The sequence below is a fragment of the Homarus americanus genome, unplaced genomic scaffold (genome assembly GCF_018991925.1).
Source record: "Homarus americanus isolate GMGI-L3 unplaced genomic scaffold, GMGI_Hamer_2.0 scaffold57980, whole genome shotgun sequence".
Taxonomy (NCBI): domain Eukaryota; kingdom Metazoa; phylum Arthropoda; class Malacostraca; order Decapoda; family Nephropidae; genus Homarus; species Homarus americanus.
The window spans coordinates 13,020,422-13,045,491 of NW_024716703.1; the positions used below are offsets into that span (position 1 = coordinate 13,020,422).

The 25,070-nt window shown below is 40.7% G+C and overlaps 1 protein-coding gene across 9 annotated transcripts in view; it reads left to right on the plus strand.

Moving 5' to 3' along the window:
• The window catches only part of LOC121858281 (polypyrimidine tract-binding protein 1-like), a 161,719-nt gene that overhangs the window by 128,742 nt on the left and 7,907 nt on the right, over window positions 1-25,070 (plus strand). For 4 of the 9 annotated variants that reach the window (XM_042354592.1, XM_042354591.1, XM_042354596.1 and 1 more), the window contains 9 exons: window positions 4,100-4,151; window positions 9,122-9,180; window positions 9,504-9,669; window positions 11,277-11,366; window positions 13,372-13,437; window positions 13,917-14,047; window positions 15,923-15,956; window positions 16,906-16,998; window positions 24,724-24,896. In XM_042354592.1, the coding sequence (XP_042210526.1) occupies window positions 4,100-4,151; window positions 9,122-9,180; window positions 9,504-9,669; window positions 11,277-11,366; window positions 13,372-13,437; window positions 13,917-14,047; window positions 15,923-15,956; window positions 16,906-16,998; window positions 24,724-24,896 (864 nt within the window). The remainder of the gene's footprint in view (window positions 1-4,099; window positions 4,152-9,121; window positions 9,181-9,503; window positions 9,670-11,276; window positions 11,367-13,371; window positions 13,438-13,916; window positions 14,048-15,922; window positions 15,957-16,905; window positions 16,999-24,723; window positions 24,897-25,070) is intronic. The other 5 variants (XM_042354593.1, XM_042354595.1, XM_042354598.1 and 2 more) reach the window with 5 other exon arrangements.

Here is a 25,070-nt window from a genome sequence, read left to right on the forward strand (position 1 = left end):
GTGCCGGAAGCAGAGCAAAATTCTACGTAGTGATACACCATAATCTCTTGGGTGAGTAACCAGTGTGAAGGTATCCGAGTTCTACGGTAAGAAAGCCACTTTCCTGCACTTAAAGCGTAACAAGAGCTTTACTATAACAAAGTTCACGTTTACAAACCATCAAGTTTATAGGTAAATCGCCAAATTGGTGACAATTCTCTTAAAAAAAAATGCTAGCCACGGAGGATGACAAAATGTCGCAAACAGGAATCGAATTCCGGTAGATTTAGCGACTTTTCCACTTAATTGGCATTCCTGCATACTTTCTGCTGCTGGTATTAGATCATCTTAGTCTATCCAAGACACTTTTGACACTTCAAATAATTGCGAGCTAATCATTAACTACGTACATGTTGCTTTAAAAAAAATAGAATAGAATAGTGAGTTTTAGTGGTACAGTATATTAAGGTTCAAATAAGAACATAAGAATGGAGGAAACTGCAGCGGGCCTATTGGCCCATACTGGGCAGTCCCATTTACACTCAACCCCTTTTGCTCATATAAGCATCCAACCCATGTTTCAAGCTATCCAGCGTAACTTGTTCCATTCATCCACTACTCTGTTACCAAACCAGTGTTTACCTATTTCGCGCCTAAATCGATTTTTTTCTATTTTAAAACCATTGTTACGAGTTCGCTTCTGGTTGGATAGTACCTTTGTAATGTTCCCTTTGTTTAGCCCTGACTTCCATTTATACACCTCTTATCATATCGCCTCTCACTCTACGTCTCTCGAGGGAGTGCAAATTAAGATGCTTTAACCTGTCTCTGTACTCAAGGTTCCTAATGCCCAGGATTAGCCTTGTCATTCTCCTCTGAATTCTTTCCAAGGATTCTATATCCATTCTGTAATACGGTGACCAGAATTGAACTGCGTAATCCAAGTGAGATCTCACAAGCGCAAGATATAGTTTTAGGATGACCTCGCTAGTCTTGTAACTAACACTCCTTTGTATGAACCCAAGTACTTTATTAGCCTTGTTTCGAGCAAATACACATTGTTTACTTGGCTTAAGGTTCCTACTTATCATTACTCCTATATCTCTCACAGTCGGATTTATGAAGTGATCGGTCACCCGGCAGAGATTGTTAAGGATCCAACTCCACTTCTCATCAACGCTTGGTCGTTTGTGTTTCTGGCGGCCGTGTGTGGCAATGGAGCCTCTCAGTGTTTTAGATGTACGCTTTGACTCGCTTGGGAATATCAGGTGGAGAGTGTGCTCCTGATCTTGAGAGTTTTGACCACTTAATTAAATAGATAAATATATATTTAACCATTACCGCTGCCACATTCTGCCACCTTGATTTACTCAGCGTATATAGTGATGATGTTCCCCCAAGTAGGTAGGGTAGAATAATGTTGACAAACCAATAATAATTTGGTTTCTCGTACATGAGGCAGGCATCAAGTGAAGGCTATGACCCACAGCAGCGTGGTGTGCATGTGAGTGGTGGGTGGATGGCTTTGTTCCCGGCTACGCCGCCACCCACTACCACTAATTAATTTAATTACCTTTTCTCGCAGTTTTTTCTTGCACCTCTCGCTCATACGGATTAAGGGATAAACCTGCACATTAAATTTCATTTTTATGAAGGCGTATTTTATTTTATTCGTTTAATTGTACCAAATAATCTGCACGTGTGAGTGTTTGGGATGGTGAAATAAAATTTAGGTAGTAATGGCGTTATTGCATTAGGCGAAGGTTTGTTGAAAAGCGCGTGAGGCATCGGGAAGGGAAAAGAAAGGCGAGGGGACCCATAAAGCTATATTGTTGTCTTGGGAGTGTTCCCTCCCCCTGCCCCCCCACAATCAATTAGCTAGGTAAATTGAGGCGGGAGTTTAGAGCGGAACTTTAGAGAAGATATTTACAAGTTGCTGGAGGCAGTGTATTAATCACGCAAGTTTTTATTGGCATGGGCGAGATGGGAAACCTGGAGTGGAGTTTGGTGAGATGTCGCCCTGAGTGAGAAGTGGGAAGTTGGCATGTATAATGGGCAAGTCATAGTGTCTCCGGGTAGGTGGGGTTAAGCTAGGACATGATTGTGTGCGCACGTTGGTGTTAATGTTAGGATTCGCTGTATTTCCAGTTAATTCTTAAACACTACGTGAAAAGAAGATGACAATTGTTGATGGTTTCAGATAATGCTTCAAAGAAGATAGGTCAAGCGAGATCTGGACAGGAACCAGAAAACCGTCTTCATGGAAATTATATTTACTTAGAGAAAATGGGCGTTGATCGTATACACTGGACCAGGATGGTGGATCCTGCACTAATAATATGCACTACAGTTATCAGGACTTGTGTTCACTCCTCATGTGCTCCGTTTTCCGCGGTGCGAGTTATTTACCAGTGCGTGAAGGGAAGAGGGGCGTTGGGTTACAGAAGGAGGGAGGAGTGATAGATACTGTACCATGTCGTTGTAATATTTACTGGTAGGTCAGGCGGGAGGCGTGGGGGGCACACATAATTACAGAGGCTGGTGGCGTCGTTGTGAGAGGCCGCGCGATGGCTCTTGGCAGGGGACGCCTTTGAAGGTGTTTTTCACACGGCTGCCCGTTAATAGTTCCCGGGTGTCGAGAGCGACGCTACCAGAGGCGCCTTCAATTTACGTTTAATTAAATATATTGTGGTGCACGGGGCGGAGGGTGTGATATGGCAGATGCTTTGACAGTGACACGACAGCTGCGATATGTTGACAGTTGGGCTGCACACCGTCGCCTCCCTTCTCCAACAAGTTTCCTATCACATGCCAGATAGCGGCGCCTCCCCTCCCCCACCTTTGGGCCACGCTCTTCCTCCCTCGCCGCCACAATTTCCAGGGTAGAATGTATCCTTGTCTTGGGTCTTAACGCGTTGGTCTTACTGGCTTTTATTTGTGTATTTTTTTTTTAGGGTAAAGGGAACCCATGAAATGATGTAACATAGACGCTTACCTTGTGTACACGACATTCCCTTTATCAGATGTCGCTGAAGGGATACTGGGGTGAAGGGAGTGGGAAGCGCACTTTGCATTACTGAGTGGCTTCTTCCTCACCAATGTTACCTTGGTCATAATGCCTCCTCGCTTCTCACCGGTGTTGTGTCGTTCACTCGGGTTATTATATGTATTGCAGTAACAAGCAATACTTTACACACATCGCAGCCATTTTTTTATGTTTATTCGGCATCAAGCATATACGTTATGTCTTGCTATCGCCATTCACGAACGTTAACGAACTTGTATAAATAATATAGGTACTTGTTCGAGACGCGTATGCCAGCATGTAGTCTGCAAGGTTCATGGGGGGGGGGTCCATCCCCTATGGAATCGCCAATTTACTGTTACATGTCGTATTTTGACTCGGAAGCAATTTGTAATAATGACTTGACGGCGGATCTCTTAAATGTAGAAGACATACTTAACGTATATCACAGCTGAGAAAAGAAAAAGCTGGGACATGGACGAGTAGAACAAACCTTTGTAGTGCACGTTTCCTCTAAATCCCTCCACCCCCACACACACGACTCATGTAGCCCCCCACTACACGACCCTCAGGTTGACTCCCCCCGCGTGGAGAAGGGAAAAAAAAGCTCTGTTGCTCCCCGGCCTGTTGTTTGGCTGGGAGGGGGATGGGGAGGACGTTGCTGTTGGAAGTCACTTTGTGTCAGCGGTGTTCAGGACTGACGCTTATGTTGTCATAAGTGCAGTAAGGGGTAGACTGCGCCATCTTCATCTTTTCCATAATGAAGCTTGAGCTGGCAGGTTGGGGTAGCGAGGTCTTTTTTTCGATGGTGGTGTTCATACAAGGGATAATGAAATATTGATCATGCGGGCTAGGCGGGCCGGGGGCACGTTTTGTGCCGGGTTTCTTCCCCTGTGCGTCTGGCAGCCATGTGGGGGTGGTGCCTGCCCCGCACCCTCCCTCTTCATTGTTACTGAGTCTGGTCACCCTCCCTAACTCATCCTCTTGCCAGTCTCGGCGTCGAGACATGACCTCATTTGACCTCACTTGGGGATTGAGACACTTCATTCCAGTCTGTACAGTACAACATAATAATTCTTATCTCTCCCATTGCAGATCTTCTCGCGTGTCGGCAAAGTGCTCAAAATCGTCACGTTCACAAAGAACAGTAAGTTGATGTTACTCTGTGTCTGTCAAGTCTGTTTTAAAAGTTTGTGTAGAGTTGTCAAGGTTATAATCTACTCACACCTGTAATGTATAGGAGCGATTGCATCTTACTTTTACAGGAGCTGAAGTGTGGTGAGGAGTAGAACTATGGTGGAGTATTGGTGGGGAAGTGGAACTGTGGTGGACTATTGATGAGGGGAGTGGAACTGTGGTGAAGTATTGATGGGGGAGTAGAACTGTGGTGGGGAAGTGGAACTGTGGTGGACTATTGATGAGGGGAGTGGAACTGTGGTGAAGTATTGGTGGGGGAGCAGAACTGGTGGAGTATTGATGGGGGAGTAGAACTGGTGGAGTATTAAGGGGAATGGAACTTGGAGGAGTATTGGGGAGTAGAACTATGGTGGAGTATTGATGGGCGAGTAGAACTGTGGTGGAGTATTGATGGGAAGTAGAACTAGTGGAGTATTCATGGGGAGTAGAACTGTGGAGGAGTATTGATGGGAGTGGAAGAGCAGCAAAGTATTGATGAGGAGTGGAAGAGCAGCAAAGTATTGATGAGGAGTGGAAGAGCAGTGGAGTATTGTTGAGGGGAGTAGAACTGTAATGGATTAATGATGAGTGGAGTGGAACTGTGGTGTAGTATTGATGAGGGAGTAGAACTGTGGTGCAGTATTGATGGGGAGCAGAACTGTAATGGAGTATTGATGAGGGTGTGGAACCGGTGGAATAGTTTTATGGTGGAGTATTGATGGGGGAGTAGAACTGTGGTGGAGTATTGATGGGGAGTAGAACTGTGGTGGAGTATAGATGGGGGAGTAGAACTGAGTATTGAAGGGGTAGAACTGTGGTGAGTAATGATGAGAGAACTGTGAGTATTGAAGGGTAGACCTGTAGGAGTAATGCTGGGGAGTAGAACTGTGGAGTATTGAAGGGGTAGATGTGTGGTGGAGTATAGATGGGGGATTAGAACTGTGAGCATTGAAGGGGAGAACTGTGGTGGAGTATTGATGGAGGAACTGTGGTGGAGTATTGATGGAGTAGAACCGTGGTGGAGTATTGATGGGGAGTAGAACTGTGGTGGAGTATTGTTGGGAGTAGAACTGTGGTGGGAGTATTGATGGGGAGTAGAACTGTGTGGAGTAGAACTGTGGTGGAGTATTGATGTGAGTAGAACTGTGGTGGAGTATTGATGGGGAGTAGAACTGTGGAAGAGCAGTGGAGTATTGATGAGAAGAGTAGAACTGTAATGGAGTATTGATGGGAGTAGAACTGGTGGAGTATTGATGGAGTAGAACTGTGGTGGAATATTGATGGAGTAGAACCGTGATTGAGTATTGATGGGAGAGTAGAAATGTTAGGGGAGTAGAACTGTTGAGTATTGATGGGGGAGTAGAACTATGGTGGAGTATTGACGGGGAGTAGAACTGGAATATTGATGGGGAGTAGAACTGTGGTAGAGTATTGATGAGAGAACCGTGGTGGAGTATTGATGGGGTAGTAGAACTGTGGAGGAGTAGAACTGTGGTGGAGTATTGTTGGGGAGTAGAACTGTGGTGGGAGATGGGGAGTAGAACTGTGGTGGGAGTATTGATGGGGAGTAGAACTGTGGTGGAGTATTGATGGGGAGTAGAACTGTAGGAGTATTGATGGGGAGTAGAACTGTGGTGGAGTATTGATGGGAGTAGAACTGTGGTGGAGTATTGATGGGGAGTAGGACTGGTGGTGTATTGATGGGGGGAGAGAACCGTGGTGGAGTATTGATGGGAGTAGAACTGTGGTGGAGTTTTGTTGGGGAGAACTGTGGAGTATTGATTGGAGAGAACTGTGGTGGGAGTATTGATGGGAGTAGAATTGTGGATGAATATTGATGGTGGGAGGAACTGTGTAGTATGAGGAGGAGAGAACTGTGATGGAGGAAGATTGATGAGGGGAGTGGAACTGTGATGAAGTATTGATGAGGGAGTGGAACTGTGTAGTATTAATGGGGAGGAGAACTGTGATGGAGTATTGATGAGGGAGGAACTGTTTAGTATTAATGAGGGGAGTAGAACTGTGATGGAGTATTAATGAGGGAGTAGAACTGTGATGGAGTATTGATGAGGGGAGGAACTGTGTAGTATTAATGAAGGGAGTAGAACTGTGATGGAGTACTGATGAGGGAGGGAACTGATTAGTATTGATGAGGGGAGTAGAACTGTGATGGAGTATTGATGAGGGGAGTGGAACTGTGCAGTATTGATGAGGGGAGTGGAACTGTGATGGAGTATTGATGAGGGAGTGGAACTGTGATGGAGTATTGATGAGGGGAGTAGAACTGTGATGGAGTATTGATGAGGGGAGTAGAACTCTGGTGGAGTATTGATGAGGGAGTTACTGTGGTGGAATATTGTTGGGGGAGTTATTGTGGTGGCGTATTGATGGGGAGTAGAACTGTGGTGGAGTATTGATGGGGAGTAAAACTATGGTGGGAGTATTGATGGAGTAGAACTGTGATGAAGTATTGATGGGGGAGTTAAACTTTGGTGGAGTATTGATAGATAGTAGAACTGTTGAGTATTCATGGGGAGTAGAATTGTGGTGGAGTATTAATAGGGAGTAGAATTGTGGTGGAGCATTGATGGGGAGTAGAATTGTGGTGGAGTATTGATAAGGAGAATGGAAGAGCGGTGGAGTATTGATGAGGGGAGTGGAAGAGCTGTGGAGTATTGATGGGGGGAGTGAAAGCTGTGGAGTATTGATGGGTGGGAGTGGAAGAGCAGTGGAGTATTGATGGGGGGAGTGGAACTGTGGTGGAGTATTGGTGAGGGGAGTGAAGAGCGGTGGAGTATTGATGGTGGGAGTGGAAGACCAGTGGAGTATTGATGGGGGGAGTGGAACTGTGGTGGAGTATTGATGAGGGGAGTGGAAGAGCAGTGGAGTATTGATGGTGGGAGTGGAATTGTGGTGGCATATAATAATTGTTTTAGGGAGGGGAAATGTGAAGGAGCGTAGCTGATTAATTGATGGAGAAAGAGGAGCAGTAGAACAGTGTGTTAAGGTAAGACAAGATGCAGGTTGTGGTGAACCTGTTGCCTCTGGGGTGGATAGTGCTATCATTGTGTTCCGGTGGTGGTCTTGCACTACTATGAATGTAGTTATCAATGTGGCTAACGTTGGTGCCAGTGTGCCAAGATATACCACATGCCGGCCACAAAAATTTCGCCTCGTATTGTCCTCAAAACAAGCAGCATGATTGGCATTACCTGTACATTATACATCGCTCTAAGAATGACACTACTGTATTGCATTACAAAGAACTAATATATAATTTAGAAAATGTTTAATGAAACTGAATAGTTTTGAAATTGTTAATGAATTACTGGTTTAAAGAAATGTGTATTACTGTACCCCACTTGTACTAGTGTTTACCCTATTAATTTCATGAATTACCCGGTACTGTGCTGTTCAGTGCAACTATAGTATTGCAATTTTTAAGTGTTAACATTAATGTTATAGGATAATTTTTTCCTTTAATTTTTTTATTTAATTGGAGAAATTGTTGATGGTGAGGGGAACTTTGGTATGATGTGCTGAAGGAGTGTCCAAATTAAAGATACCCGACCTGTACAATAATTTTAGGCTGTTAAATAGGGGGGAGAGGTAGTAGTGCTAAGCCAGATGGCTGGTCTGTTTATGTTCGTGCTATTTTGGAGAGTTTGTTTATCAGCGACCAACCTTCCCACCATAATCCTACCCTCTCACAGCTTACACTAATTTAGTATTACAATTAATGTTGTTTAGTACTGCAGTAGGAGTGTTGCTTGTGGTTACTATCAACAGTATTTGGACAGTGTATTGCAGTTTCCTCAGTACAAATGGTTTTAAGATGCAGTAAAACTAAGTTCACTCATAAATGTTTTATTTGTCCAATTACACATGCCTGGGGGGATTTGCTGTTGTGCTTCCGTATGAACATAGTTGTACACAGTAAGAAAAAAAAGGATCGTGGGGGTCTGCTGACTTGGGTAATGATCCATACATCACCTGATGTGCTGGGAGGGTTGGTATATGTGCCTGTATGGCAAAGGTTTCCACCGACCTCTTATTGGGCAACAGAAAAGCAGGGCTACTGCCATAATACAGGACCAACACGCATATTCCACTATCCCTCATCCGTGATGTCATATTGCTTCATACATAATCCTAAGTTTGTTAACAAGATTACACTTACGGTTCAACCCAAACTTTTCAAGGGATGACTGACAGGAAAATATGGCCTTTACAACTTGGTATCACTTCCAGTGAACCGTATTAATGAACCTGTTATCTGGCCCACGTTCCCAGTATTCCTTACCAGAGGCGAGATAGGGTAGGCAAATTTTCGCTTTTTGGCTGCATATGGTTAACTACAGTACTATACTCTAGTTGTAGGACAAGTGCAGTGCAGTTCTGTATTGTACTAGCTCATACCAGATACAAAACATGCAGTTCTGTACTTATATACATACTGGGGATTTGATCCTATGATCAGTGAGCTGTCAGTCTAGTGTATTAATCACCATGCCACCATACTGTACCTGGATTAAACTAATATTATATACTGTAGATCCCATGTAGGGTTATTTATTTGGTATATTGTTTAAGGACTGCAGAATTGATCAATTTATTGCTACAGTTTATTTTCTAAAGGACATGTTCATGAAATGGAAGACAGAAAGCTTTGAAACAATTGGTTATTACTTGTTTTTAATTGTAACAATTTAAATTTGGTGGTTTATGCATTTTTACCTAATTGTGGTGTATTTTGTAATAGGTCTATTTGAAGTCTTAAGGAGTCAATCTGCAAAGAAAATTTAGTGGTAAATGAGAAATTCCTCATTAGTTGTGGAATGCATCATGAATTTCTTTGGTAGACATAATTTCCTTGTAATGGTTCATTAACCATGTTTGTGTATCAGCTCACATTTTATGAATAAAATAATTTCTTTACAGATACATTCCAGGCCTTGATCCAGTATCCTGATGTAGTTACTGCACAGGCAGCCAAAATGGTAAGCATAATACAGTATGAAAAAGAAAATATGGTCAATAATGATACAGTATTTGGATACCTGTGATATCTTTAGAGGAAAGAAATTTGACTGATGGTTCAAATCTATTATCATTGGCAATATGATGAAGTAGGTTATGGTAGTTGAAGGATAGCATTTAAAAATAAACATATAGTGAAGAGCTTTATCGATCTCTTCTCATCTGTGAAATGTCTCTCCAGTTCTAAATTACATAAAATCTGTTGTTTGTTTTTTTCTAAGATGATAATCATATTGCTATGGGAAGTAATGCTTAATACTCCATATTCACTGTGTGTATACAGACTCTGGATGGGCAGAATATCTACAATGCCTGCTGTACATTACGCATTGAGTACAGCAAACTGAGCAACCTCAACGTGAAGTACAACAATGACAAATCAAGGGACTATACCAACCCCAACCTTCCAACGGGTGACCCTGCCCTGGATTCTGCCCTGGCTATTGGTGGTAAGTGGCGTGCCTGCCCAGCAGTGTGGTCGACCAGCGGGCCACTCCCTGCACGCAATGTGGGCTGCTTCCCACGTGGGCCACCCTGCATGCAAAGTGGCCCATCTATCCACTACCAATCCCAGCCCACAAGCACATTCATAAAATAGTAACATAGAACCAGTGATAAATTAAGCTATACAGTATTTATTTTGTTATTTGGTCCATTTGTAGAATTAAGTGTTTAGTTAAACAAACTTGTAATAATGTAATAATTTAAGGTGTTGATGCCTAGTAGAACTGGATATGTTGCTTGCGTGTGGCTGTGGGACTAGGTTGTTGTGGACTCCCCATCTGCTCTCTTCTGGACTCCTCTTCCCCAGACTTCACCAGCCTGTCCCCCTCTTCTCTTCTCCAGACTGCTTACCAACTTTTCCACTCAATTCCTCTGTCCTCTTGGACGTTTCCTGTTGCGTTTTGTTGTTGATTTTTATGTACCAGATTTATTTGGTTTCACATACAAAATAACTTTCCAAACAATGACAAAACAAACCAAACAAGACTGATCAGGACAAGTTTAAAAACATTAAATTAGTTTTTTGTCTGCCTCAATTTTTTAATAAACCAATTATTTTGCAATGTCAGGGGTTTATTCAATATTTTTATTATTTTTACCCCAAAACCTTTTCCAAAACAGTCCCTTTGTAATCCCCAGAATTTCATCCCTGGAAAGATGAGAGAGAAAATGCCATTTTGAAGGGTGACCCATTGGTTCCCTAAAGCCTCCTCAAAACTGAATTAAAAACCACAATTAAAAGTCCACCTCAGCACTATTAGTCGAGTAATGTAGGGGACAATTTTGGAAACCTTGTTTAGTGGTACTGTGTAGTTTTTTTTATATTATGTGCTGGTTTTTATTGAGTTTTGTGGCGAGGAAGGGAGAACCCCGTGATGTCCGTACGTAGCAGCACCTCTGCCACACACGGCCCGAGTGCACGTGACCACCATTGTCTAACACACACTGGCACACACTCGCCCTCATACTAGTCCCACAGCTCTAGTAGGGTTGGAAGCTATGCTTTTCTAATTAAGAGTTGTAGCTGTTGGGATCCACCAAAGCAGTCAGAATTAAAAGCTTTTATTTGCACTAATCCAAATGTAGACATTTCAGCCAAGTAGATTTCACAGAGGGTGTTAGTTCTTTTATAAGTACAGTATAGTTCTCGGTGGGTGTATGTGGGCATGTTGATACTAGCTGTGCGCTGTTGTTGTGTTAGTTAGGGGTCTTGATGGGAATAACAGTCTCTGCTCCCACTCAAAGTCTCCTAGTGTAGTCTTTGAGGTGACACTAGTTAAATGAATGAAAAAAAAAAGGTTTTTAAATTTGATGGGTAATATGATAAACACCATTGATAATACAGTGCTTTTTTAAAGGCTGTATTTCTTACTGGGATTTGTGCAACTTCATATACCCTCAGGTTTAAAAGTCTTTGCTTTCTTATTCATTTGATAGTGGGTCCAGTACATTCCTTTTGGATTGGAAGTAGAGACTGCTTTCCCTAGCCAGAGGGTGTGTGTGTGGTGGGGGCTCGTGGACCCAGCCTCAGGGTGTGCTATCAATATTGTAGGTGCCCCCGGTGTGCTAGCCTCCCCGTTTGCTGCAATGCATGGACTCTCGTCGCCGCTAACCGCTGCCTATGGGGCCTCACCTGCGGGAGGTATGGTACTGCACGATTAACACTGCTGCCACTTCCACCATCCCCCTTACAGCTCCTCTCCTAGATTGCTACCTGCTTGGTGCCCAGTTATGACCCTCTTTCACTTTGTGCCCTCAAGCTAGCAAAGTGTGTATAATGTGTTTGTTCATTATCCAGGGCTCTAGCAATTTAAAAGCAATATAGTTGAGAGCCATTTTGTGGAAAATTGATTGATCTCCAGTGGTTGCAATGTGAATTGGAACACTTAAAAGTTGTTAAACATTTTTGTTCAGCATTAAAATTAATGTAATATTTAATGAACTTGGATTGTCCAGTGAAAGGGTAAAGTAGCAGGTTGAAGGAGTGAGAGATGTAAGGGGGAGTCTACGTGGTGGGTGGTGGGTAGTACCATTTGCTTTTTGTTACTACTAATATTATCAACGTGTAGCAAGGCCAAGAGCCCAACCATGATGACAATATTATTGGTCATACCAAGTGGTAATGGCAGCTGATATTGTCACAGTTGCCATTTTGGCTTTTGCACAGTGAAGTACAGTACATTTTGATAATTATTGCAAACAGGAAAATGAATTTAAGCATTAGGTTGTAAATAATTAAAGGCATGCTTGAGTTACTTGGCCTTGCTTTAGCAGATGATTGTTGTGTGTCAAGTCAAATGACATTTGTGTAATGACTGATGCAATGAGACTGGCTTGAGTCAAATAGTTTTGTTAACATATGTGATATCTATCAGCATTTAGAAAACTAGAGATTGGATTATCTCTTCTCCCTGTGAATGCTAGTCCCATGGAGTATGTGTTGAAATAAGGATGGAGTACATGTTGAAATAAGGTATTGCCTTCACAAACATTGCCATGTCCTGGGTTTAGCAGGACCAGGGAGCATTCAATAAAGCCAGTGTCAGCCATGCAGTAGTTTTGTTAAGGTCGATTTCCAATTAGGCTCAAGATGTTCATAGCTCTTTTTATTTATTTATTTTTCAAAATTTATTTTACTTTGCTTCAAAAGTGGGATTGAAGTTCGTGTGTCCAGTGTTCATTTTATTTTCATTATATTGATTATTGTTTTTTTATTATTGGGTATTAATTGTTACAGATACTGTATGGTGCTGATTGATGCTGTAGGAATCCATCATTTTTATTGTTTATTTATTTGGTTTTGTTTTAATGTTGTAGAATTCCAGTACTAAGAAATGATGGTTAAGAGTAGTCAATTTTCTATTATAATGTGTATAAAATATACCTCTTGTGAAATATATATTCTGATTTTTACTTCAGCTCAAGATTGATAATGTACAGTGAAATCACGTTCAATATCATTTTGTTTTGACTTAGGATTCAATATTGTTTGTTTTATTTAATGGTATATAAGCATCTATATACCTGACTCAGATGTTACATGTGCCATTATAATAATCAAATGATATTGGGGTCTGATGGAAGGGTATTTCTCTCTCATACTCACCTGCAAGTTTCCCAGCTTTTGATTTTTTCCTGAATACTATTAAGACCTTTGTCCTCCTATAGTCTTGTTAAACACTTACTTCCTGATCCTGTTCTCTAAAAATTTGTATCTTTTATCCCGGTTTTCAAGAAGTTTTAAAAATTTTCATGTACATAAACATTCAAGAAGTCCCTCTGTATTCCCTCCCCCAAAGCTTTTTCTCATTCTAGCCTACTAGACCCGCGTTTACTCCACCCTGACCAAGATCCGGTTAGCATCGGGTCACTCCTGGACCTGTCTGGGGTCACTCCTGGTCATCTTGTCGCTTTTCACTGCCAACACTCCTCGGTGTTGTTGAGCCGTCAATGGCTACAACCGCCGCCATCACCAACACCACTACATGTTTATCTTTCTTACCTCGGACTGCTGCCGTACTTTTTCTAATGCTGAGCCCTTGTCATCATCATAGCCACAAACGTGATAGCCAGCTGTTCCCGTGTTAGCATGTCCTAAACTGACCTGACCTGACTTGGGCTCTCACTGTGTACTATCTCTGTTTCAGTTTCTTCTCTTTCAGCTCCTAATCTGAACTTACCGAACCGTACTGGCGAGAATGCTACTCCAACAGGTAGGTTAAATGTGACGGCGCGCACCTGCTATGCTTTGACATTAGGGTGAAAAACCGGGATCCTCTATAACTTTCTTTTCAAACCTTGAAATATATTGATGTTAAGAATTTCTTCTTATTTCCTTTACAGGACTATCGATCCTGGTTTTTACATCCTCTCCTTGTCCTTAGTTCTATGCACCAGCTAATTTTTGGAAAAAGAAAAGAAACGTTGAATTCATTAAAGTATCTTTGCAATAGCTTTGAAATTTTGTAATTCTAGTAGATCTTTACATTATTTAATTTACTGAACAAGTAATACCTTTCATTTTCTAGATTCAAAGAAAGTGCCTTAAGGCTGATGTAATAATATACATTTTAAAACTGTAGAGTACATATGACGTTGCAAGAACATTGATGAACTTAACTGGAGTGTTCTTACATTGATTATACGGCTAACAACACCAGAAGAGGATTAATATGTTCTTGGTGTGTTCCAGGCATGCCCTTCACAGGTATGCCTTTGGCAGGAGTAACTCCCACTGCTGCTGCTCTTGGTGCTGCTGGTATTCGTCTGCCAGGCCAGCCCTCTCCCAACTGTGTCCTGCTGGTGTCCAACTTGAATGAAGAGGTCAGTTCTTATGTTGCATCATGGAGCATTTCTGTTTTGGCTTTGCTTATGTCAGCCATGCAGATTACTTCCTATTAATACTTATCAGTACACAAATAATAATATTTTCTGTCTTTCCAGTATTAACTAGTCTAAAAAGTGCAGTCTTTGTATTACTACTGTACTGTATTGTACAGTATTTAGATATGTGACATTTTCAAGATTACCACATGGACAAGCTTTTGAGAAAAATAAATTAAGTCGATTTGCCATTTATGGCATATTATTGTGTACAATCTCCAGAAGAATGTTATCATTATGCTGCTATCATATTTCTCTTGGCCTAGGCATTAAATGAACAGGTAATTCTTTGAAAATGTTTCCAGATTTTCAGTTTTCAGTAGCATACACTTAAGTTTCAATGACAAGTACATTTTAATAATACACTATTGTGTGCTATCCCAGTCTGTGTTCACATAGTATCAGAAAGCACATGCACTCAAAGTATAATAAAAGGGCTTAAATTTATAAAAATATTGCAGTGTGTGCAGCTGCACACTCTCTCTCTTACCCATCCCTGTTGATACTCTTTGACAGCTGCATGACCTCTGCTTGGATACTACAGCAGCTCGAGAGTGCTGCACTGGAGTCTTATTATAGTTTGAACCTCTGAACCCAGTTTGCTCCAAGAATTTTCTGGCATTGCAAGCATGTGCAGCTCTTATTTATCCTGTTAATTTTAAATGCTAGCACACTCGTGAGTGATTCAAGCATGGGTCTGCCCACTGATCACTACTTATACCTTGTGAAAGGCCATGTCTGCTGAGCCAATAGTCAGTCGTCATAGTCTTGTGTTTCTAGCCAGTCCAAGATCTTCATTACTACCCTCTTTTTGTACAAAGTGGCATATCCATCTTTCTGTGCCAAATAAAATACAAAGCATTTTCACCCAGCATTTATGTTTTAAAACCTCTAGGATACACTTCATCTTTCATAGATTAAACTTCATGTAAAATACTACTTCCCAGCTTACATAATATATTTGAGCTACATGCAACTTTTAACTGATGATTGAATCCTGGTTTATGTATACAGCAATAACTTGCTTTTTTGGCCTCTTATCCTAGATACCTGGCTAATTAATGAAGAGGAACTGTTGCTTCCTCACTTATAGATTTTACTGCCAAAGAATATCATCATTCAGTAGCTATGCATTACCCAGGATTTTTTATTGATTGAATTTTTTTTTTTTTTAATATTAAACATTCTCTGGATCAAGATTTTGGGTATCTTCAGCTTACAATCAATAATGCCTCTCTAGGTAATTGAATATAATTGTGCAGCCTCTTCATGTTTATATTGAATCCTAACTGTGCTGCCTCTGTTTGCCCACCTGTTGTTGGGTGTGATCTTGGTACCAGAGAGTGCCTCCTGCTGGTCTGTTGCCACACTAGACACTCCATCCTCCCTCCATGCTGCCAACACTAACGCTGAATCTCTCCCACTGCTCACACTCATCATCTGAGAACGCCCCTATTGGCAGGGACAAGTGTTGGGGTTTGTCCTAGTGCTGGTGTAGTATAGTCTTCTAAAGTTGTAGAGAATGGATGTGATCCCTGACCACTAGAATGAAGTGATGGTCAGACAGTCCTGTGAGTTGTGCAGTGTAATGTAGTGTTGGCACCACCAGTGCTGATGTGAGTGATGTTAGTGGAAGCACCAGGCCAGCAGCACTACTGCTCCCCCCTACCCCCCTTACATTAGCCCACAACCAATGGCCAGAACCCGAGGGTCGTGTCTAACGTGATGTGTTTTATGTTCTCTTGCTGTGGTGCCCCCTGGACTCCATCTTTCTTGCTGGACTGGCCTCTCCTTCGCGACTCTCCTCTACTGTAGATGGTCACGCCTGACGCTCTCTTTACCCTCTTCGGTACGTCACTCAGTCATTGCACGTGCAGCACCCTTGTGTGTTGTACACTTGTTACTTTTTTATAGCATAGAGTATAGAATCCAGTCTCCTTTTATATTCAAATCAAAATATTATCTGCCAAAACTTTTACTACATCCACATTTGTATTGCATCCTCATTTAGCATAAATTTTGTTCTATCTTCATACATCATTTTAAATAGTAGTATATTAGTTTTTAAAAGATAAAATTTCATATTCAGTGGTTATATCAACTTTATTTTTCAAATTTCAATCCATAATATTTGATTTTCTAAGTTCCTTTTTTAATGCATGCAGTGTGTGAAAACTGTAAATATGTATCCCTCCCTGATACCTTGAAAATGATATGCACTGTCACTAATTTGATCTTCAGTAGCATTTGTGTTTTACAGGCTTGTTTTTTTCATTTTCTTCTCTTTCATTCCCGAGTCACAATGTGGATAAATATTGCTTCTAATAACCAGAACTTTATTTATGTGTATATAGTAGTGTTTGTGTTTATACTGCCTGACTGCTCCAATGGGTTGCCTACTCTGATGGGTTTGGGTTGCAGTCTATTTTCCAAATTAACACAGGATATCAGAGCCGTGAATTGCAGTTCATGGAGGGCACACCGTTTACAGTTACCTTTTTAAAGCTGTATTTCATAAAGAACAAAAAAGAAGAAAAGGAACAGGTTTACCCTATATTACAATCTTGATCAAGAGGTACCAGTTCAGTAGTAATTGTTTTTCCTTCTTCTATCCCTGGTTAAATGTTTGCTCCTTGAAGTGGTATCTTGGATGTGATAGTAAATTTATCTCATACAGTGAAAGGCTGTTCAAAAGCAGGCAGACAGTTACAACTTTGGTGTACTGTGGATGGCTTCTGCTGCTGTTACTTCAACGATGTAGTAAGTGACCCCCTCCCCCTTGATGCTGTACTTTGCAGGAGTGTATGGAGATGTTCAGCGTGTCAAGATTCTCTTCAACAAGAAGGATAATGCCCTGGTCCAGATGTCTGAACCACACCAGACCCAACTTGGTTAGTACATTTATTACCAGTACAGTATAAAAGTTGTTTGTTACTTCCATTTAGTTTGGTGTTAGAAAGGATCTTGAGAGGTGTTTTGACAGCTATTGCACTGCTAGTTTTGAAAGGTTTCGGTCTTCTCTTTCTCTTTTTTATGGATGATTGATGTATTTCATGTATTGTTCACAGAATTGTATTTTTATGAATCCACTCTCCATAGGAAGTAGAGAGAGCTTATTGGCTTACCTTTATTTCTTTATAGTCATATTCATCCCTTCGAAGCTCATTCTAATTTGTAACTTAAACAAGTCTTCACAAATGGAAATGCTGTTTGGTTTGCAGTTTCATATCATGAATTATGTAACCTGCATACAATAATGAAGTATCAAATTTTCTTAACCAGAGTAAGGTTATGTTCCATTTGACAACAATGCCATGGGTGCATCTTTGCTCTACATGATATCAAGAAGAGTGCCTTTACTTTCACTGATTGTTGTGGATATAGTTGTCCTTTTCTTCAACATTCCTTATTGAAAAAGTGGTGGTGATATGGTGAATTTCTTCATTATGTCAAGCAGCTTGCAGACCACAGAAAATGTCAGAAATATCAGTGACATTTTCTAACATTGAAGATTTTTAAATTGCACTATCTGCAAAAGAAGGCTAAGTGACAATATAAGTGCAGATGAAGGTTCCATTGCATACTGTGTAAATTTAATCTTAACTATAATATCCCCAAGAACTGCAAGGAAAAACATAAGACATACTCAAAACAGTTTATTTAGTTTGGGCTCTCTAAATACTGTATGCATATTTTAACAGATGCTGTATCCACATGACACACACCTGGGAGCATGGTGCTGCTGTATACTCATACCTGGGACACATTACTCTATCTTCTTAATGATGATATCAGGTCATTCTATGTACACGCAAGCAAGTTAGTTGCTGGTACAGTTGCCTATATTTATAATGGGTACAGTGGCTGGCTTGTTTTGTGTGATGTTGCACCTCTTTGTTTACATCATAGTACAACTAGCAGAATGGTCAGAACTACCCTAGTTATGGTAACTAGACCAAGGATGCTGAATAAGCAGTGCCCCCCCCCCCCTATCTATGAATATGTGCATTTTCTGCATGGTTATTCAGTAGATTACCAAGTAGAATGTCATTGCCTCCTGTCTGGTGGGTGGTGGTGCCACGTCTCACAAAACATGCCAGCCACTGTACCCGTTACAAATGGAGGCAACTGTATGTTGGACATGACCTTAGTTACCTTATTTGACATTGGAACTGTGACAGGGTAATATATCACCAGTGGAAGTATCTAGTTTCCTTCACAATAATCAAATTTACACTAATATGGTTAAGTTTTTACATGTACAGTAGGGTCGCTATATACTAAATCACGATATATAATTACATGTAATCAATGGGGAAAATAGGGTTAGGTTCTGGAGGCCAATAAAGGTGACTAAACCTGACTTAATGGGTATATATTCTTACTAACTAAAGCACCAATGAACACTAGACTCAGAAACAACGGCTGTTTCAATATCAAGGAACACCAGAGGCGTCAGCTGACATACCATCCCGGGAACATCAGACTCGCCAGCTGACGCACCATCCCGGGATCACCAGACTCGGCATCTGACGCACCATCCCGGGAACACCAAACTCGGCAGCAGGCGCCACACTGCCACCCCCACTTGACAATCCCACACCTACATAAATGAACAAACCAAAAATATTAGTTACAGTATTAAATCTTTTCCATTAAGCTTTCCATTATCTTCACTTCACTTTTCACGTCACTAGCAACCCATTTACACTCGCCTTAGAAGTCGCAATATGCAGCAGAGTTGGCTGCTTACTCGTCACTCACCCGGAAAGACTGAGCGGGCGAGTGTGAATGCGTGGGTGAGCAGCCACGGTGGCACCTCTCGTGAGCAAATAACGCATGTGTTTGCTATGGCGGTACATTTGAAATATTTCCTGCCTGATTTCCTTCGCGAAAAAATAAATTTATCGCTATATGTTGGAAAATGTTGATAACTTTCGTGGTCGCGATATATCCCGACCCTACTGTACATGGTTGTGCATTGCTTTATTCATCTTCCCAGTGCATTTCTAATCTTTTTTTATTGACATTCCAAAATATCTGAATGTATATACTAATTGTAGTTATCATTACATTGCATTTGGCAGTCTCCTGTGAACACTGCCCTCACCTTCTACTGTACTTACATCACCAAAGCAATAAATGTTCTGGCAAACTCCTTTTCTTACCTGGCAAATGTAATGGCATAATCCTTGCACCACAGCTGTGACAGCCTCACCTTGATTGAAATATATTGTCAGCATTAGTCTTGCTCCTTATTCTCTTCTTATCCATCGAGGATTTCATGCACATTTGTTCACCTACGGTAGTTTCATATTGGTTTTAATTAGAAATCTTAAGACAAAAGACTGAGTAAACTTTTCCATATCTCATACCTTAAACTAACTCATGGAATATTTTCAAGCTTTTTTCCATAGATGTACTGTACTGTCTATTCTCTTGTCATTCATTTTTTTTGTCCCTATTATACAGTACAGTCGGCCCTTAACATACGCGGGGGTTACGTAACAGAGATACCCGTGGATGTTAAAAATCCGCGTATTTTTGCTGCCACCTCCCCCAAAAAAAACCCTGGCCCCCCCATTTCCTTATTTACCGGATATACCTGTGTGTAGTTCGAGTTTTTAAGACCAAATTATTTGGCAAAAATTTGGGGGTCGACCTCTAAACGGGTAATAGTTTCGTTAGGTTGAAAAATATTTACCAGGAACTACCAGTAAACAATGGAAACGATGCACCAACGCACCACCAGCTGTGAGTGTCGGTACAGTTGCCAGGGCAGATCTCTTGCGTCATCATAGCAAGCCCAAAGTAGCCAAATCCATGGTATGGTAGCACAGGATGATGTAAAACATAAAGTATTCATTTATTAAAGTTTATTTATAGATACTGTACTGTACATAAATTTTTGTTCATTACATTTGAAACATCAATCTTTGTTAATTAAATTTGAAACAAAAGAAAACTACGATACCGTATTTTCATTAAAATATTACATCACAAGTATATTTTACCTTAACTGTGACTGAATGAATATACGTATTCTCAGAAATAAATATGGAAATATAATATTTTTGCTGGAATGACGTACATATTACAGTGGAAAGTGGGATAAAATCATGACGAAAACAATGACTTTCGCTTTCGCTTTTCGTTATTCAAAAGGTTTTACCGTAATCGCTTTTCGAATGGTTTTCAGTTAAAAATTTGTTGTACTCGTACTGTATTACAATAATATTCTATCCTATCATTAGCCTTATAATCCCACAACTGAAAACCATTGGAAAAGCGATTACGGTAACATCTTTTGAACGAAAGAAAGAGAAAGTCATTGCTTTCGTCACAATTTATCCCACTTTCCAATGTAATACGTACATCATTTCAGCAAAAATATTACATTTCCATGTTCTCAGAAATAAATGGTAGTTTTGTTGAAACGTAATGTACAGTATTTGATATTAAAATGCAAAAATAGCTATAAAAACAATTAATATGCCCGTAATGTACTGGCTGGCATCTCCACTCGTCCCTGCTCCCGCATCCAAGGTCACCACTCCTCCCATGTCCCTCCCTCCGCTCCGTCCTCACCATCACTACTGCCGACAACAAACACAAATGTTTTGTGAATAACTGCACCTCCACTTCCTATGTACAGTACTGAACTGTACTGTGCTGTGCATTTTTACAAACAATAAACATGGCAAGAAAAGCTATTAAAAAAAAAAGAGATAACAATTTCACTTTACTGTACCGTACCTATCCTCGGCGACAGGACGTGGGTCATCGGGCTCATCGTCAATCAATTCCACAACGGGTGGTGAAGTGGGGGCGACGGTGGATTCAGCTGCTTCCTCACTGCCGCCATTGATTGATGGTGTTAAATCTCTCCTTCGGTGATCAAAGAACATGGTGATGGGGAGTTGTCGTCTCTTTCTTTTCATTTCTTCCATGATGTTTTTGTATGGAGCAAAAACGTCATCCATCCATCACATGAATTTCAGGGCACGCACCATGGAGGGGTCCATACTATAGGCCAGGTTCTTCAGTGCCTTAATATTCCTGGTCATCTCCCCCAACTTCTCCAACGTTATTTCTTGGTGCTCTTCCTCTTCCTCATCCTCTTTCCCTTTCGCTTCCTCTTCCTCGCCTGAGTCTACTAACTCCTTTAGATCTTCCTCGGTCAGCTCAGTGTCGTGCTCTTCAATTGGCTCCCTAATCTCGTCCTCTGCCATGTCCTGGAAGCCTTCAGCAGCCACTTTCCTTGACAGTGCCAGGGTCTTTCTGAATATTTTCATTAAAATCCATCAAAATCATTTTCCTTGTCATCGTCTTAAGCACCAAACAGCTCCTCCCAGTCTTCTCCTTGAACAGGGCTAGAGGATACATGTTTTTCGAATCGTTTTCAATTAAAAAATGTTACAGCACATGTATATTTTACCTAAACTGTGCCTGAATGAATATATTCTCAGAAATATATACAGTAGTAGTTTTGATGAAACGTGATGTATTTCAATGTAAAATAGGATAAAATACATGACGAAAACAAAAGACTTTACCTAACCTTCCGATGTTCAAGAGATGTTACTCGTTTTTTTAATAGTTTTTGGTTAAAATACTGTTATATTACAATGATATTCTATTCTTATTGTGCTTGATATACTACATTCATGGAAATGTAATATTTTTGCTGAAATGACGTACGTATTACAGTGGAAAGTGGGATAAAATTGCTGATGAGAACAATGATTTTCGCTTTCTTTCGTTCAAAAGATGTTACCGTAATCGCTTTTCGAATGGTTTTCAGTTAAAAAAACTGTTGCATCACAAGTGAATTAGGATAGAATATTATTGTAATACAACAGTTTTTTAACTGAAAACCATTTGAAAAGCGATTACGGTAACATCTTTTGAACGAAAGAAAGCAAAAGTCATTGCTTTCGTCACTTTCCACTGTAATACGGACGTCCTTTCAGCAAAATATTACATTTCCATATTCTCAGAAATAAATAGTAGTTTTGCTGAAACGTAATGCATTTCAATGTAAATTAGGATAAACTACATGAAAACAAAAGACTTTACCTAACCTTCCGATGTTCAAGATATGTTACTCGTTTTTTTTAGTAGTTTTCGGTTAAAATTCTCTTCATACTGTGCTTGATATAATACATTCACGGAAATGTAATATTTTTGCAACTACAATGCTGATGTCAACACAAGCGTGGTTATATCGAGACTGACTGAGTGAGGGAGAGCTATGCGTGTGTGTGTGAGGTTGCGGGAGCGGGCGGTGTCCCGTGTTCGGTGCTGCGTGCGAGTTCAATGGCGCGCGATTTGAATGTACTTCAATTACTTCAATGTACAGAATATTCCTCCGGCGGGGCAATCCGTGTATGCTAAACCCGCGTATGTTAAGGGCCGACTGTATTCATTTTGGAAATGATTACGGTGAATGTCAAATGTTTTCAATACATATACAGTACCCTCCAGTTATTATGCGAGATAGGGGCTGAGAATATTTGCAATATAAAAATAAGCAGTCAATTCAATACTCTGTCCAGAAAAATTAACCAAACAATTCTTAAAAGGTTCGTGTTCTTAACACAATCTAGAAATGTACACCGTGGGAAAAAAAGAAAGGGTAGGGAAAAAAACTGAATGGGGTCCCCCAAATTCGTGGAGGGTAGGTTCTCAAAATGGCTACCAATCGCCAAATCCGTGAATAACATTTGTGGGGCAGATATTTTTTCTTGTGTACAAAGAAATGTATATTCCCTTTGTGGTTGCCCTTAGGACAATTATTTCTTTTACCTGTATTGTATATATATATGTGTGTGTGTGTGTGGGTGTAGACACACACATACAAAACACGTACAAATAAATAGTAATGTGAAAATACTCTCTCAAATAATTTCATTTGAAACAAATTTATTAGAAATGTGACAGTCTACCTTAAAGTCCATGCTTTATTAATAAAGTAGTAAAGCATGGACTTGAGAGTAGACTCACATTTTTAATAAATTTGTTTCTGACTATTTGTGAGAGGAATTTCCCATTATTATTTATTTGTATGTGTTTTGTGTGAATTTGTATGTGTACACACACACACATATTCACAATACAGGTAAAAGAAATTACTGTCTCAAGAACAAATGGCTCCCTGTCCCCCAGTCGTGAAAATGTCGGCAACTTTAAAGCTACTCACAGACATTCTTGGGTACATCCAGGGTGTCATCGGCGAATAGTAGAGGAACGTGAAATAAAAATCCACGAACTTGGGGGAGGGGGGGGCTGTACTGTACATTACATTACAGCCTGCTGCCTCTGACCAACCCAACATCTCATGGATTTGGTGCACAACGAACTCCATTCTTGATGCTCTAGTCTGTATACGTCAACATCTACAAAAAGGAAACAAGTATTTCAAATGCACTTGAATAAATAAAACATATAATTTGTGTTTATGGGTTTTTTGCACCCTTCTCTTACACTGCAGATGTGTCAGCTGGTGCAGCCTCCCCATTGAGAATCACCCTGTCTAGCTTGGCCCCGGGTTAAGGTGCCGATGGCAGTAACCTCCCCCCCCCACTCCCGCGGGGTTAAATCGAGAAAAAAAAAATCTTTTCCAAAAGTAATAAAAAAAAAAATGTCGGGAAAATTGGCAGCTGTTCTGGAACGTCACCCGGGGCGCACAAGTCGGACGTTCTGGTACATCACCCGGGTTAATGTAACTGTGAAGCCAACCTTGGCTTAATGTGATTTTGCCATCATTAGCTGGTTTGCCCACGTTTGAGCATCCAAGCTTGAATTTCCATTGCCTCCGTCAAACTCATCAGACCACTTAGTGTAGCTTTGTTGCATTTGTGCAATCCAAATCTTTAAAGTAGCTTCCATATTGTAATACTCTGTACTGTGGTGGCCGTAGATACTGGAAGGTCTTTGTTATGAATAGCTGTACATATGCTGTACAAATCTTGTCAGTCTCCAGTCTGATGAATAAATCAAGCTGTCATTTACCCTATTTCAACGTGCCACAACTGTCGCGCTCCATGGTCAAGTTCGTCCCAAATTACAACTTTCTCCTCTAAATTATGCATCTTTTTCTTCTTTTCCTCACTTGAACTGGAAAGAAGCAATTGCTGAATGTGTAGACATTTTGACGAGTGGTGGTGCATGTGGTAAACTCGAAGGGAATTGTGAGAGCAAGAGTTCTTAACTTTGAGTGAGCACTGGCTGAGTGAGGCTCTGAGCAACTGGAGAAGTGTGCAGTTAGTTGTGTTGGCACAGCAGTTGATTTAAAAAGCTTCCAGCCTGACTGTTTTTGTTAAATAAAAAAATTCTCACAACATATAGGGAAAATGTAGCAATTTAGGTAGCTACAAAATAGAAAACTGAACAGTGAACAAAAAATTTTACCATCTGTTATTACCATTGTTTTACTGCCATAAGCCATGGTTATGGGGTTAGATATGATTCCTTAATGTCATCTGTCCAAGCTGTATAGTCTCTCTCATGTGGCTGACTGGAGCTAATGTTCCTCACCTTAATTTTATAAAGCTAATGAAAATGAACTGCATATTTACAAAAGTACTATAATGTTATTAATGTGTATTTTGCAGCAATCTCTCATTTGGACAAGATGAAGACTTGGGGTAAGCAGATCCGAGTGACTTTGAGCAAGCATCAGACCGTACAGCTTCCCAAGGAAGGACAGCCAGATGCTGGTCTCACCAAGGACTACAGCAATTCTCCTCTCCACCGTTTCAAGAAGCCAGGCTCTAAGAACTACCAGGTGTGTTTTAGATTCCTTATTAGTGTTTGATTTGACAGTTATACTCCTCAGGCTGGGGATCTTTTTCAGTACAGTAACTCATTAAAGGAAAAATAAATGCATAATGTTGACTAGTTGTCTTTCATAATCTTTGTGTTTGGTTTACACAGTTGTGGAACAAGATTTAAACTAGCT